Source organism: Trachymyrmex septentrionalis, unplaced genomic scaffold, assembly GCF_001594115.1.
Source record: "Trachymyrmex septentrionalis isolate Tsep2-gDNA-1 unplaced genomic scaffold, Tsep1.0 scaffold19, whole genome shotgun sequence".
Classification (NCBI taxonomy): domain Eukaryota; kingdom Metazoa; phylum Arthropoda; class Insecta; order Hymenoptera; family Formicidae; genus Trachymyrmex; species Trachymyrmex septentrionalis.
In genome coordinates, this window is record NW_017305071.1 from 5030672 (window position 1) to 5047443 (window position 16772).

Consider the following 16772-nt stretch of genomic DNA (forward strand, 5'->3'; position numbering starts at 1 on the left):
ATGCAATTGTGATTGTAATTTCATCGATTTGGCAGAAACTCAACTTTCATGAATCTCGTTTAGAAAGCGATTATACATACATCGTTGCCCGCAGAGATGCTCCCATTAAAATTGCCTTCTTATTAAAATTCCACGAAAGTACTTCTAATTAGCCCATGATTTGCATCTTCCACGATGGTCAAACTTTGCACGTTGGCTGCAAGACTATCTAAAAGATCTGGAACAAGTGGTTTTTAAAAGTGTTAAGTAACACATATTCTTCCTTCGCTCGAGAGAATCTGAATCGATTACATTCTAGCTGAAGTTAATTGTCGATTTTGCAAGTATATCGAAAGTAAACACAATTAATGTTATTTATTTTGCAATTTGCTGTGTATTCCATTGTTTGGAAAGAGATTCTAATTTTTATCTGCAGAATAACTTCTATATTACATAATTATTATATAAAAAGTTGTATTAAAAGATTAATTTATTTAAATTATTTATAATTTAGATAATAATATTTTATTGAAATTATTAGTTTTTATAAAATTAATTTAATAATTGAATGTTATTGTTACGAAAAATGTATAGTGCAGATAAGAATTTTATAATATTGTAAAATAGTTCACACACGCGCGCGCGCGCGCGCGCACACACACACACACACACACACACAGAGTGGAACAATTGTCCGACACGCGCAGAGTTTAAAATCCAACAGAACTTAGATTGCAAGTACCGAGCAGTGGAGCACGTGCTGCAGCAACTACACCTGTTAATGCTCCAGGAGCTTACCTCTGCAGTAATTAGTCGCCTGCAAAACGAGTATTTAGAATCGAGTGTACCGTTCCTCGCATTAACACTTATCGCATTTACCTATCTTATCGCCGCTGCATTTAGCGGCACGTTAACAAAAAAATTGCACAATTTATTTGATCCCAAGCGCGTACATTTCAGGAATGTTTCGCGTTCTGGTTTGAACATGCCATCCTTTATTTCGCTCGGCGGAAAACGAGCTTACGACGAGCTTGAAATAAATAACGGCGGTTATGCCTCTAAAAAAAAAGGCGCACAAAACGTGGAGTTTATTCTTAGATGTTTAATGGATCTTCTTACATGTGTGTTTTACTAATTTTGCATTTCTACGGAGTAGAATTGTAGTACGGTGCTACTTCAGATGTCGAGCGAGGCTATGATAAGGAGATAAGATCCGAAAACTGAATCCTCGCATACGCGAGGTGTTCGAAATGCTGACGATACGTTGAAAAAAATTGTACTAAATTTTAATAAATATTTGTTTAAATACTAACTAAATATTTAATAATAAAGAAATATAAACATATATTTATTTTGTATCGGAACTATTAATTCAAGTATTATTTTTTTATTGAGTAAATATCTATTTATTGTAAATGTTTAATTAGTATTATTTAAACAAATATTTATTAAAATTTAATAAATTTTCTTTTCAGTGTATTAAATAAAATGAACCTCGTTTTCCTTAAAAAATCTCTTCATGAAGGTGAATTATTGTCTGATATGAAAAATTCGTTTATGTCCAAGAGACCCTTAAAGTCCAACTCCGTTATACTGACGAGATAACGTGAGAAATACAAAAGAGCACATACAACAGGCTATACTTTAGATAATTCAGAGTGAAGTTTTTCTCGACAAAAATGTTAAAAGAAACGACGTAGATATATTACGTCACTTCGATGTAAAAACTGTAATTTGAGAAAATTCTAAACCAGAATAAACATATGTTTTTACTGTGACTCTAATCGTTAACATTACATATACTTAAGTTTTCAGATAATTAAGGTTTGCATTAAGCTTCCGTTAAAGTAAAGTCTAATAATATCTGTATTAAACTTTAACTTTAAAGATTGAGATTGAGATGACTAATCAGAGCAAAATTCACTAAACTTGATATTGATTTTTTTTTCATATTTCTGAGATAAAATTTATTTAAACACATATAGATGTATTTTTCATCTGACTTTGATCGATAGGCGTTTCTCGTACTCAATTGATTGATTTTTCTCTTGATTAAATTCAATCTCAATCTCTAGTCTAAGTAAGCTTAACTGAAATTAATTATATTGCAATTTCATCATCAATTTGTATCCACAAAATGCTGTCTCCCAGACACAAAATATTTATAAATATTTATAAGACTTATTTTAAATATTTTGTTTAAATATTTTAGATTGCACAGATCATAAACATTTATTATAAATATTATGAAATATTTATTGTAAATCTTATAACAAATGCTATGGAAATACTTAATATTAAATAAGACAAATATTCAATTCAATAATAAAAAATGCTTACCAGAAATATTTATTTATATTTATCATAAATATTATATTAGATATTAAGTCTGTCTTTTAATAATATTTTGAATAAAGCTTTATATAAAATATGTATAAAATATTTATATAACATTTAAAAAAATGAATAGTAATAAATATTTATCATGAATATTCTGTGATGTCTGGGCAGTAAACTTCATTTTAGTCAGTTGTCTAAAAATCATTTTTTGTATAGGTAAAATTGAAACAGTTACGAAATATATCGATATATGTGGAAGCGATAGCATATCATGTATAAATACCTCTTATCGATGGTGCTTATCGGACTGAATCGATATTTATGGCGACCCAGGTGCGACGCGATCACACGATCGTTCCTTAGAATCCGCCTATAATACAGCATAACTGATTGCATGGTGTGTATGCGATTGGAACGCGAATCCGTGCATCACGCGGTGTATTAGGTCGGAATAAATTGCCGGTTGAATGATACAATGATGTTCGGGAAACTGAACTCTACCACTCGTCACTCGCGATCTCCGTCGATCCGTAAATTGTTTTGTTTATACATCCGTAGGAATTTGTTCTAGAGTATGCTTTCACATTAAATCATAAATTCACACTTTAGATTAGCATAAATCACCTCTGTAAAGTTGGCATATCTCAGTATTGAAATTTTGTTCATATAAAATCGCTCAATTTTTCAATTCAATTTTATAATATCTTTTAAAAGAAAATTAATTCTTGTTTTCAGATAAATGAGTTTTGTTCTTTTATTTGTGTAATAAGTATCATATATTTTAAGATTATTATTAAGAAGATATTCTTCCTTAAAGATATCTAGACAGAATGATATTTTTCTGTGTATAGTTTTGCATCTTCAAAATCAAGAACTGTACTTTCTTCAAGGCTTCTCTCTATCAGTAGAAAAAAAAAAGGCATCTATTTTAAATACAACACAATATTAATATCTTCGGAGATTTTTACTTTCAGAAGTTAGAGACCCTTTGGAGAAAAATGTAGATTATTGCTTCTTGAAAATCGAAGAGCGTACCTTTCTCGTTCACGACGAAAACCGTGGTTCTACGGAGGAGAGGTTGCGACACACCGGTGTATATACCCGTGTGTCAAGATCACCAGAGCGTGGAACGTCCGGTGGATACGGGCGGGTGCACGTGTCGGCTTTACGTGCGTTGCATGTGACTCGGCACCTCGGCATCCGAGTGCGGCCGTTCGCTCGCATTCTTTCCTCTCGTTCGTCAGCCTCAGTCGGCCTCAGTCGGCCTTTCTGGAGCGCTATAAATTATTATATATTTCTCTTATGCACTCCCGATGACTCAGGCTGTCGGTCAGCCATACGGAATTCACTTGTAATCACATGAGATTATGGTCGAAATTGCCACATATCTCAAAAATCAAAATTCTAAAATTAATCTTCTTACGCTGCAATTAAATATGTTAATTCATTACTTTCTAATGTTAGGTTCTTTCCGGAGAACAAAAGTGTCTAAAATCAGGTCATAAGACGGTTTTTGTATATAAAAGACGACTTAAAGACATCTTATGTAATAATTTTAGACTTTGTGTTGTTTGGGTTCTTATTCGTTTTCTTTCTTCCGCTTCATCGTTTTTTTTATCAAGTCTTATTTTTTATAGAATCAACTAGTGTTATATTGATATTTCTTAGGTTCTGTTATTCATATTAGACTAGAGATTGAGATTGAGATTGAATTTGAGATTGAATTTGACCAATCGAAGCATAGTTCATTAAACTTGATATTGATTTTCCTTTGTCTGGATAGATTAAATTCAATCTCAATCTCTACTGATATATAAGACTATCTATAAAATCATATTATTCTATGATTTATTTCTTTATTCTATTTACCGTATTTTTATGTTATAATCTTATTCTTCTTGCGCCCTGATTGTCTTGTTTTGGCTATAAGTAGACATCATGACGATAGCTTTGCATCTTATCTTTGGTATATCATGTTTTATTTATGCTCTTTATAATTATTCGAACTATTTATAGATCATTATTTTTTATATATACGCAATAAAATTATTATTATTTATTCATGAAATTTGCTGCGATTCCGTAACCTATGCGAAATGTAAGCAATTTAAAACTAATCTATAATCTGCGCGATGTTGTAAGGCTTCTGTTAAACTATTAAACCACGAGATCGATCTGAAGAAGAAAAAACATTTTTCTGTTTGCAGAACCACTTCAGGAGCCGCGTTTTATCAATCAACCGTCCAGTAGTAGCAATATACTTAGCGAAAATCGCACGAAATTTCTGCAATGCCAAGCGAGAGGTAAGAATCATGACCGTAACACTAATCTGAAAATTTGTTAACATAGGAAGAGAAAGAGAGAGAGAGAGAGAGAGAGAGAGAGAGCGTTCTTAAAGGAATTCTTGGCGTTAATGAATTTTAATAACGATTTCTATCTGGAAAGTATCGCGCATTTCTATTTACACTTATTAAAAATTTTAAATTTATTCTCAGCAAAAAAAAATTTCTTTTTAATTAGATTGTTTCAATTCAATGCTAGGATAACTTTAAGTATCGAGATCTTTGGAGATTTTAAGTATTGTTTCTTTCATAAAAATGTGCTTTTAAAAATAAAAATCTATTGTTATTTCAATTTTATCATTGTTAATGATTTGAATTATTCTCTCGTTAATTCTGGCAATGAACTGCCAGAAATTCTTGGATTTTTAATGCTTAAGTATGCAATCAATATTGCATTGAAAAAATTAAATATAAATAGGCGAAAGAAGCAAGTAAGGATCACAACAGCATCGGAGATAAGGTTTGCCGCATGGCGTTTCATTGTCCTGCAGAAATATCGAATAACAGGCGGATGAGACGATGGTTAGATGAAGCCGTACCAATGCCCAACACCGTGTAATTCAATCGTATGACCCTATACTAATAGTATTAGATAACTCGCGAGCTGCAGCATCGTCCGTGACTTTGCATTGAATTATTGGCGAGTTTTTTCACATTAAATTATTCTTCTATTAAAGATTATTTAAAGTAATTATTTTTACGCAGTCCAAAAAAGAATTGTAGGTCGCAGGAAATGTAGTTATTAATGAGAGAGACGATCTGTACATTTTCTTGATAATCTTCATATAATTTTTAAATTTCTTTCCTCTTTATTTTTTAATTAATTTTTAAAGTAAGATCAAGTTAAACACTTGAGAAAAATTACTTAGGCGTAAACAAATAACTTTCGTATCGTCTTTAGGCAATCCTCAACCAAAGTACAAATGGTTCAAAGACGGGATGCCCCTCAACAATGAAGTCACCTCGGGCGAGCCTTATTATCGTATTCTCAGTACGCGGCGCGAGGATGCTGGGGTGTATCATTGCGTCGCAACGAACGACGTGGGGTCCATATTCAGCGATCGTCTCGTCTTCGCCGTAGCTTGTAAGTATCTTGACGAATCAATACATCCACATTATGGATTACGAATCGACGTTCCAATTCGCTTCAGATATGGGTACATTCGATGATCTCACGGAGAAAGTGGTGACCGTCGAGTCGGGTAGCGCCGCAATTTTGAAACTACCCCCGATTGAGAGCCATCCTCCCCCTGCCGTAACGTGGCTCTCCTCGGACGGGACTCTTCTGTACGGTATAAAGTACGCTACGACTGATCACACATTGATCATACTAAACGCTTCGGAAAACGACGAGGGCTCGTACAGGTTTGTATGATTGATGCAATCAGCGCGTAACATTAGCTCATTTATAATAGCTTGTCCTAGTAGTTAATCCTTTGCTTCAGTTGCGGAGCATATGAACTCATTCTTTCAAAATTTCTGACCAACGAAGTTTAAACTTATATCTTTCTTTTTGACGTTTATGATGGTACAGAGCAAAGGCTATTAACACTCAACTGGGTACGGAGGTGAGCAGTCCGTTTTTTAAACTGCAAATCATCGGCGATCCATATGCGGAAGTAGCCCCTACCATAATTGTCAAGCCGCAGGACACGCAGATAATCAAAGATCAAGATGTCACGCACATATATTGCATCGCGAATGCCAGGTATTCGCGAATCTTTGTTTATCATTCTTTTATCATTCATCACTGCGTGATGATTTTTCTTCTCAATGCACAGACACAATGTTTTCGTTCAAGAGATTTGAAATTGAAGTTTTAATATCGAGGCTACATTAATTTCAGATCTCTCCATGAATTAAGGACCTTATGGATGAAGGATGGCATTCCGATTGAGAATTCTAGGATATCGTATAGCTTTAATGATTCGTGGAACAGAACGCTCGCATTGATCTCAGCCAACATAACTTATACAGGAATTTATTCTTGCCACGTGGATTTGCGGAGTGGTGGTTATCCGACCATAAATGCGAGCGCTAAAATCGTTGTATATGGTAAGCATTATCGATGAACAATCCAGTAAATAGCAGTAATATAATTATGTTTTGAAAAGTAAGAATACGCGACACTAAAGATTTTAAGTATTTTAACAGATCTAAATCTTTCCTAAAATTCCCATTACGTTTTCCTAGAAAAACCAACATTTATAACGGAATTAAAAAGGGAAACTCTGAGCGATTATGGGTCCACAGTAACGTTACCGTGCGACGCTAACGGTGTGCCACCTCCTACAATCACTTGGTTCCGTAATGCCGAGCCTGTCGATCATTTACTGGGAACCAGGTACGCTCCGGCAAATATTTGTTTTGTAGTCATTGGAATGAGAGAGAGAGAGAGAGAGAGAAAGAGAGAGAGAGAGAGGAAAAGAAAAATCTTTTAATTATAACTATTTAACTATTAGTAGACATTTTTTCCTGTAAATTTAAAATTGTAATTGTTGTACATGAAAGAGACAGTCATAAATAAATTTTCCTACTTTAATAAATATTTTTATTATAAATTAAAAAATATATATAATATTAAAAAATTTGTAGAAGGAATAATTTGTGTGAAGTGAAGTATATTAAATTTGGAACATATTTTATAAAAAATATTTAAATCTGTTTTGCCTAAAAAGGAATCGAAATTCGAAAATTATTTAATCATTTTACTATTATTGTTCTCTCGTGTTTTTACAGATACTTAATGGAGGAAGATGGCTCGTTGACAATTAAAAAATTAAGTATGGATGACTCGGGAATGTTTCAGTGCCTCGCGTCCAACGAAGCCGGCGAATCATCTAGTTATACCTGGTTAAAAGCGAAAAGTGAGTAATTTTTCATTGTTTCCATAATATATCGCGGAATTTAAAAAATAGTGAAAAATTATTACCCAATCCGTACACAGAGTGTTCGCAAAACACGCGACTAAAATACCATACAATCTTTGTGATTTTATAAATTAAGACTTTTATAAGATGGGAAATAATGGAAAATATCATAAATACGCTTGCTAATATATATATATACAGTTTTGAATACAAAAGATTTAAAATTTATATATTGTCTATTTGTTGTTTCTTTTTTATCGGTATAATATAAATTACGACATAAATAATTTCTTATATTAATAGTAACATTGACAAATTATACACAAATATAGATATATGTATATATTTATAGATATTTAAAGGGAATCGCGTTTTTCGCGGACACTTCGCGTAATAATGTCGCAAGCAAAGTTAATATAAATGACGTATTTTTTGTGTGCGGCACAGAAAAAGGATTAGGAAGCAGATTGAGAAACAGAGTTGCCCGCTGGGCGGCTGGCTACAATGTAGTCAGAATCCGCCAGTCTGATCGCCGTTTTATGTTCTCTCAATATCCAAACAGTAAGAATAATGCAGCGAGATTTCCACACTTTTCTTTTCCATTATCATTTTCGGCACATGCTTGAAGACTGCGTATAAATTTCACTTCACGATTTTTGCTTTTAGCAAATTTTTGCATAGCTCTGATAAGGCAAATAGCACCATGTGAATATCAGTGTTTTAGAATATTTATTATTACTCCATGTTTATAGAATTTTAACGCAAAACATTGATGAATTGTGTCTTCTTATGTGATTTAAAGATTATCAATTTTAATTGTATATAGTTTAGTGTTTTTCTATATTATACATAGAATGAATGCCGTACGATTTTTAAAGAAAAAAATTTTTAAACGAAACGATTTGTCGATTTTGACGTAATTATTCTTAGCACGCGTCTGCGACATTGCAAGTAATACTGACACGCACGTCCTATTTCCCTATATATATATTAGGGATATTTTCAATAAGATTTTTATTCTGGATGTCTCACGATAAATGCTATTAGTATTTAGCATTTAGTGATTTATTTTATATGGCATTTATCATGTACTTAGTTATAAGTTTGCGTAGTTTTGCTATTAAATATGTGTTTGTGTTATGCTTAAAACAAATAAGCTTGTATTTGGAATCAACATAAAGAAGAGGTGAGAATTACAGATGGGTTTAATATACATTGCAAGCGACGATTGATCACCCCTTTTTTTATTTGCACGTTGTGAGAAAACATTAGATATAGAGATTCGACGTTAATGACGAAATTTGTGTCTGTAATTTGCAGCATCTGGACCGATAATGGAAAATGGACCACAGAATTTAACAGTATTAGACGGCAAAGATGCAACTCTAAGTTGTAATGCGATTGCGGCGCCTAAGCCAAATGTCACCTGGTATTATAATGGTAATTAAATCAAAGCAATTGTTATATTAATTATATTTTTTATATTTTTATGTTATGTATATGTATATAATATAAATATGTTATAAAATTTTAATTCACTTGCTATAGTTTTATTTATATGTGTATATGATTTTTATAAAAATTAAGATACACAAGATTAATATTATTATCAAACGCGTGTTTACAACAAATGCAATTAAATGTAACAAATGTTTACATTTAATTGCAGATACAATGTCTGTGGAAATTGCTGGAAGAGTACAAGTCTTGGATAACGGGGATCTTTTAATCGCAGCGGTGAAACCATATGACGCAGGAAAATATACTTGTATCCGCGCGAACGAAGCCGGTTCTATCAATGGATCGGCATACTTGACTGTTATGGGTGATTATTGAGACAAAATATTTAGAAACAAAGATCGATCAAATCGGATGGAATCATTTTTCTTAAGACAGAAATCGGTTTTTTGCTCGAACTTTGGTGACAAATGCATTGTGCAGTTTGTCGTATATAATCTGCATCTGTTACAGTTCGGACTCAAATTATCCATCCACCTGTTGATACGTCCGTGCTTCTCGGGCGTACCGCTGAATTGCAGTGTAAAGTTTCGAACGATCCCAGCATCGTATACGATATGGCATGGTTTCACAATGGACAGTATGTATAAAGAGAAATATTATACAAATAATATCAATTTAAAGTTTTGAGATCAGAAATTTAATAAGCTTTTTTTAAATTTATCTATAATGGAAATATTATTTTCCGAAACAGCGAATTAATTAAAACCTGATCTACTTAAGAATTATTTATATTATGCATCTTGAGTTTTTATTAAATTCATCAATTAAATTATTGATTTATAATGTCAGGAAAATCACTGAAATTCTGATGACTCTTCCGATGCTTGAAAATCTTAAAGCGATACGTTCTGTACGTTGTTACAGAGTAATAAATACGCAAGCGAGTCAAAGAGTGAAAATGCGGTCAGACGGCACTCTCGAGATCGTTACCGTTCGAGCTTCCGACGTGGGCGAGTATACATGCTCCGTGGTGTCGCCGGGTGGCAACGAAACGCGATCTGCTCGTCTGAGCGTGATCGAATTGCCGTTCCCACCGATCAACGTCGTGGCCACGCGAGTCGAGAGGATCTCGCCGCGCACGATTAACGTCACGTGGGTGCCCGGCTTCGACGGCAATAGTCCTACAAAAAAATTTATAGTCCAGAGACGAGAGGTGTCCGATTTAGGTAAGTGTAGTCTCCAAATATCAAAATTTAAATGTAAACATTTACATAAATGTAATAATTAAGTTAAATATATTAGTTATATTTATATTTTCTGATATATTTTTTAATGTAATTGTGAACGTTGTTACCATATATGTATGAAAAATACTACAAATTTTTGATTGAATATAAGTAAATCGATATTATATTTTCTATATCTCTATAATATAAAAAATGTAATTCACTGTTATATTGTAAATAGGACCAATACACGACCCAATATTAAACTGGATTACCGAACGTGATAATGTATCCGCGACCAGTCGGTGGATATTGTTGAATAATTTGAAAGCCGCGGCGTCTTATCAATTTCGTGTTAGCGCCGAGAACAGCGTCGGTGAAGGTCCATCGTCAGCAGCTAGCAACATCGTTGTTCTACCTCAAGAACGTAAGTGGAAAGTTAATCAAGTGATTATAATAAAAAATATAACAATATAATATGTTTTTGTTGCATTTTCATTAAAATATAGATAAATTTATAATTTGATTTCTGACGTGTATGTTGACATTCCACTTTATTTAACATTTTATTTTTATTTTTAGCGCCCAGTGGTCCGCCCATTGGCTTCGTCGGCTCAGCACGTTCATCATCGGAAATAATAACGCAATGGCAACCTCCACTAGAAGAATACCGAAACGGCCATATCTTGGGATATATATTGAGATATACGCTTTTTGGATATAATGATAGCCCATGGACGATACAAAATATCACTAATGAAGCGCAAAGAAATTATCTCATTACAGATTTAATCACATGGAAAGATTATGAAGTGCAAATAGCGGCTTACAATGAGAAGGGTGTGGGTATATATTCAAAGGGCTTGCAAATAAAAACCAGGGAAGGAGGTAAATTTACGTTAGGAATTAGAATATTATTTTAATGAATATTAGAAATCAGTTAAAAATAAATAATTTCTTATAGTCCCAGAAGCACCTCCTACAAACGTGAAAGCGGAAGCAATTAATTCAACAGCGGTAAAAGTTTGGTGGAAGCCACCGAATCCTCAAAAGATCAATGGGATTAATCAGGGATACAAATTGCAAGCCTGGATTGGCGACAATTTTACAGATGCGACTGAATATAAATCAATGACTGTGCCACCGAGTTTATTCGATCCGCTCGCCGAGCAAAACACTATTATGACAGGTTTAAAAAAATATACTTTGTATAATATTACGGTGCTCTGCTTCACCGATCCAGGTGATGGTGAAAGGAGCTCGCCTGTCGAAATTCGCACTTGTGAAGACGGTACGTTTATTTACAATAACTAGTTAAGAATTAATTAATTGCGCTATATTTTCTAATTAAAAGATAATTTCTTTGATGTATATTTTCTGGTTCTTCATTTAGTAAAGATAAACTTATCATTAAAAACATTATTTATCTTTATATATGTATTATGATTTTTATAGTACCTGAAGAAGTGGAGAATCTACAATTCGAAGATATCAGTGATCGTGCGTTAACAGTTAAATGGTGTCCCCCCAAAGAGACCAATGGAATATTGACATATTATCAACTGAAATATATGATTAAAGACATTCCAGATTCTTTGCGCGTCGAAAACTTTACAGCTGATGTGTTATCGATTAAAGTAGAACATCTTCAGGTAATCATTGATTTCAAGCAGCATAAAATTATAAAAGAAATATAATGAAAAGTTTAAAAATTAGAAATTATAAAAAAAATAACTTAAAGGATAAGAATTAAATATGACTATTACTCATTTTTGTATTTTTTTAGGCACTGACTCACTACAAGTTTGAAGTGACTGCTTGGACATCGGTTGGATCTGGCAAATCAAAAATAGCGACCATACAATCAGGCGTCGAACCGGTACTACCAGAACCACCCACGAAGTTAGCGTTATCCAACATAGACGCGTTCTCCATTGTGTTACAGTTCACACCAGGATTTGATGGAAATTCATCCATCACGAAGTGGACAGTGCAGGTTAATTAATCTATATCAATGCTTTCTTTAAAAAAAATCAAAGATTATTATTTTTATGATGCATATTTTTATATATGATACAATTTTTACACTAATGACAATTCTGTTGAAACAAAATTTATATCAAATATATCTGTTTGCTCTCTTTCTCGATATTTGAAAAGTATTACGTTAAAGTATTTTGTAAAATTTATTTTCAAGACACGAGATTCGATGTGATGGATAGAAGATAGAGAATAAATCAGAAGAAGTAATATGTGCATTACTATCAATTTCTTAGGCACAAACGGCGCGAAATTCGACGTGGTACACTATATACGAAGTATCCGATCCCGATGCCAGTACGATTACTGTTGATGGTTTGACTCCTTTCACGCAATACAAGCTTCGTTTGATCGCAAATAACGTCGTCGGTGCCTCAGAGCCCTCTGAGCCGACCAAAGAGTTTCAGACGATTCAGGCACCACCCTCGCATCCTCCGAAAAACGTTACAGTTCGCGCGATGAGTGCTACCGAATTACGCGTTAGATGGATCGTAAGTATCGTTGTTGGATCGTTATGTAAAAAATATAATTTTTCTATTAATCGTCATTACTAAGAATATCGATTAAAGATATTGTATGGTTATAATATAGATATGCTATGTAAATTACATATGTATAAGTTATACTGTTTTCTGCACAGCCATTGCAGCAAATAGAATGGTATGGAAATCCGCGAGGATACAATGTTACTTATACGGAAGTACGATCGAACATATCGAAGAGTAGTATTATCGAGGATCACACTGCAAATTCGTACATTTTGGAAAATATGGAGGAGTTTGCTGATTACGAAATAGTGATGCAAGCATTCAACGATGTTGGCTCTTCAGCGGCGAGTCCAAAGGCTATTGAACGAACTCGTGAATCAGGTGAATCTTTCAAACATAATTGAATATAATTAATCAAAAAGGAACCAACTCTAAAAAGCAATTTTTCGAATATAATTATTTTAGATTTTTGAAAGATATCAAAGTGTTTAATGTATATTTCTAAAAATTGATTCGATATTAATTATTTTATATTGTTGAAACGTTTGCGAAACAGATGACATAAGATCACTTTTAAATATTTTTTACACAATTTTATAAGCTTTACAAAGATATATAATGTAATATCTTTTAGTTCCTTCTCTGGGACCGGTAAATGTAGAAGCAAACGCAACTTCCTCTACGACTATTCTGGTGCGATGGGGTGACGTACCTGTGGAACATCAAAATGGACAGATCGAAGGCTTTAAAGTATACTACGGCGCGAATTCCAGATCAACTTTTCAGTACAAAAACATTCCCAGCAATACCACTTTCACAACCACTTTAACGGAACTTCGCAAGTTCGTCCAGTATCATGTGCAGGTTTTAGCCTATACAAGACTTGGTGATGGAGCGCTGAGCATTCCACCCGTGAGAGTCCAGACCTTCGAAGACAGTAAGTGTACTTATTGCAATTGAACCTTTTCTAATGACAACAATCGAGTTATGGATTTTAATCATATAATTGTTATATGTTATTTATATAAATCTATTGTTTTATATACATGTGAAATGTATATAAAACATATAATGCAAAGTTAAAAAAAAAATAATATTCCATGATATCGTTATAATATATTCTATTTTATTTCACAGCTCCTGGTCCACCATCTAATGTATCTTTCCCTGACGTGAGTTTAACCACAGCGCGCATTATTTGGGACACACCAGAGGATCCTAACGGGGAGATTCTTGCGTACAAAGTTATGTTTAACTTAAACAACAGCCAAGATTCTCATTTTTCTAGAGAATTTCCAGCGTCAGATAGAACGTTCAGGTACAAAGATTTTTTCCTATATTTATCCATCTCACTGAAATTCTATAAACTCAACATTTAAATAATAGATCTCCGTTCTAGATTAAGATGTATTAGGATTATATATAACAAATAAATAAGTTTTTGAATAAATATCGCTATAATTTTTCCAATTGCAGAGCCACCGAACTCAAGTCCGAAAAGTATTATATGTTCTCTGTAACGGCACAAACGAAATTGGGTTGGGGTAAAACAGCTTACGCGCTTGTATTTACCACGAATAATAGGGAACGTCCTCAAGCACCATCGGTACCGCAAGTGAGCAAGTCACAGATTCAGAGTCGTCAAATAACATTTAGCTGGACACCAGGCAGAGACGGTTTTGCACCATTAAGGTAAAAACATCTTTCTTGCTTATTAGGATTTCTATTAAACTGCATATTAATCCCTCTTTTTGCTCCGATAGATATTACACAGTGCAACAGTCAGAAAATTCTGGACCATTCCAAATTATTCCCGAAAGAGTGGAACCCACTCTGACGTCTTACACGGCTAACAATTTAAAGCCCTACACACACTATCAGTTTCGCATTCAGGCTACCAACGACATAGGTCCATCAGAGTGGAGCAGTGAGTCTGCTCAAGTACAAACTCTGCCTGCAGGTATATATTAAAGATAAAATAATATGAAACCCACAATATTAAAAAGGAAATATTTAAAAAAATCAAAAATTGAAAATTGAAATTAACATTAGCCAAAATATTACATTTTTATAGCGCCATCAAAGGGCGTCAACGGTCTGAAAGTTGTTCCGATAACAACATCCAGTGTTGAGGTTCATTGGAACATGATCGACGAGGTACATTGGAGTGGCGATTATGAAACTGGTGGTTATCGTGTTGTTTATCAGCCAGTATCGGATTTCCCGACACCTCTTCAGGCGACGCCGAAAGAAGAGATTCTAGGAATTAAAGTGCGTATAAATATCCTTTCTTTATATGCCAATTGAAATTTTATAATGTAATATATTGAGATTAATTGCAGTATTTTATAAATTTAGTATAGCTAACACAATTCATTCTTGTTGTAGCAAACCAAAATGGTCTTAAGCGACTTAACAGAAGATCGATATTACGAGATTGTAGTGCTACCATTTAATTCAGAAGGTGAGGGCCCACCGAGTCCACCAGTCACTGTGTACGTGGGAGAGGCAGTTCCTACGGGGGAACCCCAGCATCTAAAAGCCGAGCCCATTTCTTCTACCGAGGTCCATTTGCATTGGAAACCTCCTCAAGCTAATATGCAAAATGGTGATTTATTAGGATATAAGGTAATAAAATAATTTCGCTCAGTTACATTAGTAATAGATTACTTTATTTAATAATAGATTAATCGTTATAAGTTGATCTTTATTAATTTTATGTGTTTATTATAATAAAAATATTCTTGTTTTTATTGCAGATTTTTTATTTAGTGACTGATTCTCCTCAAGATTTAGAGAAAAAACAGGAAGAAGAGATAGAAGTCGTTCCAGCGTCTTGTTTGGCGCACAACTTAGTCTTTCTTGACAAGTATACAGAATATCGCATACAAGTTTTAGCGTTTAATCCGGCCGGAGATGGCCCACGATCTCCGCCAATTACTGTGAGAACGAAACAGGTAATTTTCTTAGATATATTATGTCGTAAATATATTCCATAATAATAGCAATGTTCAGTGTTGATATTTTTTTCGATAAAAACACATGTTTATAAACGGTATTTAAACTCTGGTATTCAACGTAATTGCAGGATATACCAGGACCACCATATCATTTACAATTTAACGAAATTACCATGACCAGCTTACGCGTTTCTTGGAACCCCCCGAAGTTACGCAATGGCGAGATAGTTGGTTACATCGTTACTTATGAAACTGCAGAGCAAAATGACCGTAAGATAAATCATGTATCTCTATAAAAAAAAATCATTTAACGTTAAGAATTTAACTTTACATTTTTTAGTTATTTTTTTATTAACTATTATTACTTTTTTAATTATATTATCGCCAGAACATTGCTTTAATTAATATATACTCAAATGTCTATTGTTTTTTATGACGAACATGTTAATTTTATTCCGACAAAAGTTCATACATATATTAAACTCTTTGCAAAGATTTAATTATGATATATTTCATATTTGTCTTTTTGCTAACTTGTCAATATTTTATCTAAGGTTTTAGTAAACAAGTTAAACAAAAAGTGACGGAGACGAGTCTTCTTATTCAACCGCTGGAAGAGGAAGTGACATATACCTTCATGGTTCGCGCGCAGACGATCGACTTCGGACCGCCGATATCCGGCAATGTTACAACTGGTCCGCAAGAAGGTTCGCCGATGGAGCCCAGCAATCTCGGTGTGACCAAGACAGTCTCCAGTGTGGAACTGCAATGGACCAATGGTGCTTCCGGCAAAGGTCCTATACTCGGTTATTACATCGAAACTCGTCGTAAAGGTAAATATATGTTCTTTACACGCAATCACCGTTTACATTTATTTCAAAGGAGTTTAAAAAATCTGTTACAATCTGTTTAAAATTTTTTAATATTTTACTGTTTATCGAAATTGCAATAGAAAATACAAAATGTAATGCGATTAATCTCTTTTATTATAACTAATTTATGAAATAAATTTTGATCGCGAGCATTTGTTGGAGTTTTGCAATTTCACAAAACAAAAATATACAAC

At 33.5% G+C, this 16772-nt stretch overlaps 1 protein-coding gene across 4 annotated transcripts in view; it reads left to right on the forward strand.

The window, feature by feature from the left end:
• LOC108746955 (protein sidekick) overlaps positions 1-16772 on the forward strand; it is a 39092-nt gene that overhangs the window by 18869 nt on the left and 3451 nt on the right. For 2 of the 4 annotated variants that reach the window (XM_018484102.1, XM_018484101.1), the window contains 28 exons: positions 4527-4622; positions 5563-5745; positions 5813-6026; positions 6196-6369; positions 6508-6716; positions 6855-7005; positions 7401-7528; positions 7979-8092; positions 8852-8971; positions 9201-9356; positions 9503-9629; positions 9917-10218; positions 10460-10645; positions 10801-11106; positions 11183-11509; positions 11674-11870; positions 12005-12214; positions 12495-12749; positions 12899-13127; positions 13381-13683; positions 13884-14064; positions 14223-14438; positions 14510-14706; positions 14821-15017; positions 15135-15374; positions 15506-15703; positions 15835-15976; positions 16261-16539. In XM_018484102.1, coding sequence (XP_018339604.1) covers positions 4527-4622; positions 5563-5745; positions 5813-6026; positions 6196-6369; positions 6508-6716; positions 6855-7005; positions 7401-7528; positions 7979-8092; positions 8852-8971; positions 9201-9356; positions 9503-9629; positions 9917-10218; positions 10460-10645; positions 10801-11106; positions 11183-11509; positions 11674-11870; positions 12005-12214; positions 12495-12749; positions 12899-13127; positions 13381-13683; positions 13884-14064; positions 14223-14438; positions 14510-14706; positions 14821-15017; positions 15135-15374; positions 15506-15703; positions 15835-15976; positions 16261-16539 — 5637 coding nt within the window. The remainder of the gene's footprint in view (positions 1-4526; positions 4623-5562; positions 5746-5812; positions 6027-6195; positions 6370-6507; positions 6717-6854; positions 7006-7400; positions 7529-7978; positions 8093-8851; positions 8972-9200; positions 9357-9502; positions 9630-9916; positions 10219-10459; positions 10646-10800; positions 11107-11182; positions 11510-11673; positions 11871-12004; positions 12215-12494; positions 12750-12898; positions 13128-13380; positions 13684-13883; positions 14065-14222; positions 14439-14509; positions 14707-14820; positions 15018-15134; positions 15375-15505; positions 15704-15834; positions 15977-16260; positions 16540-16772) is intronic. The other 2 variants (XM_018484103.1, XM_018484104.1) reach the window with 1 other exon arrangement.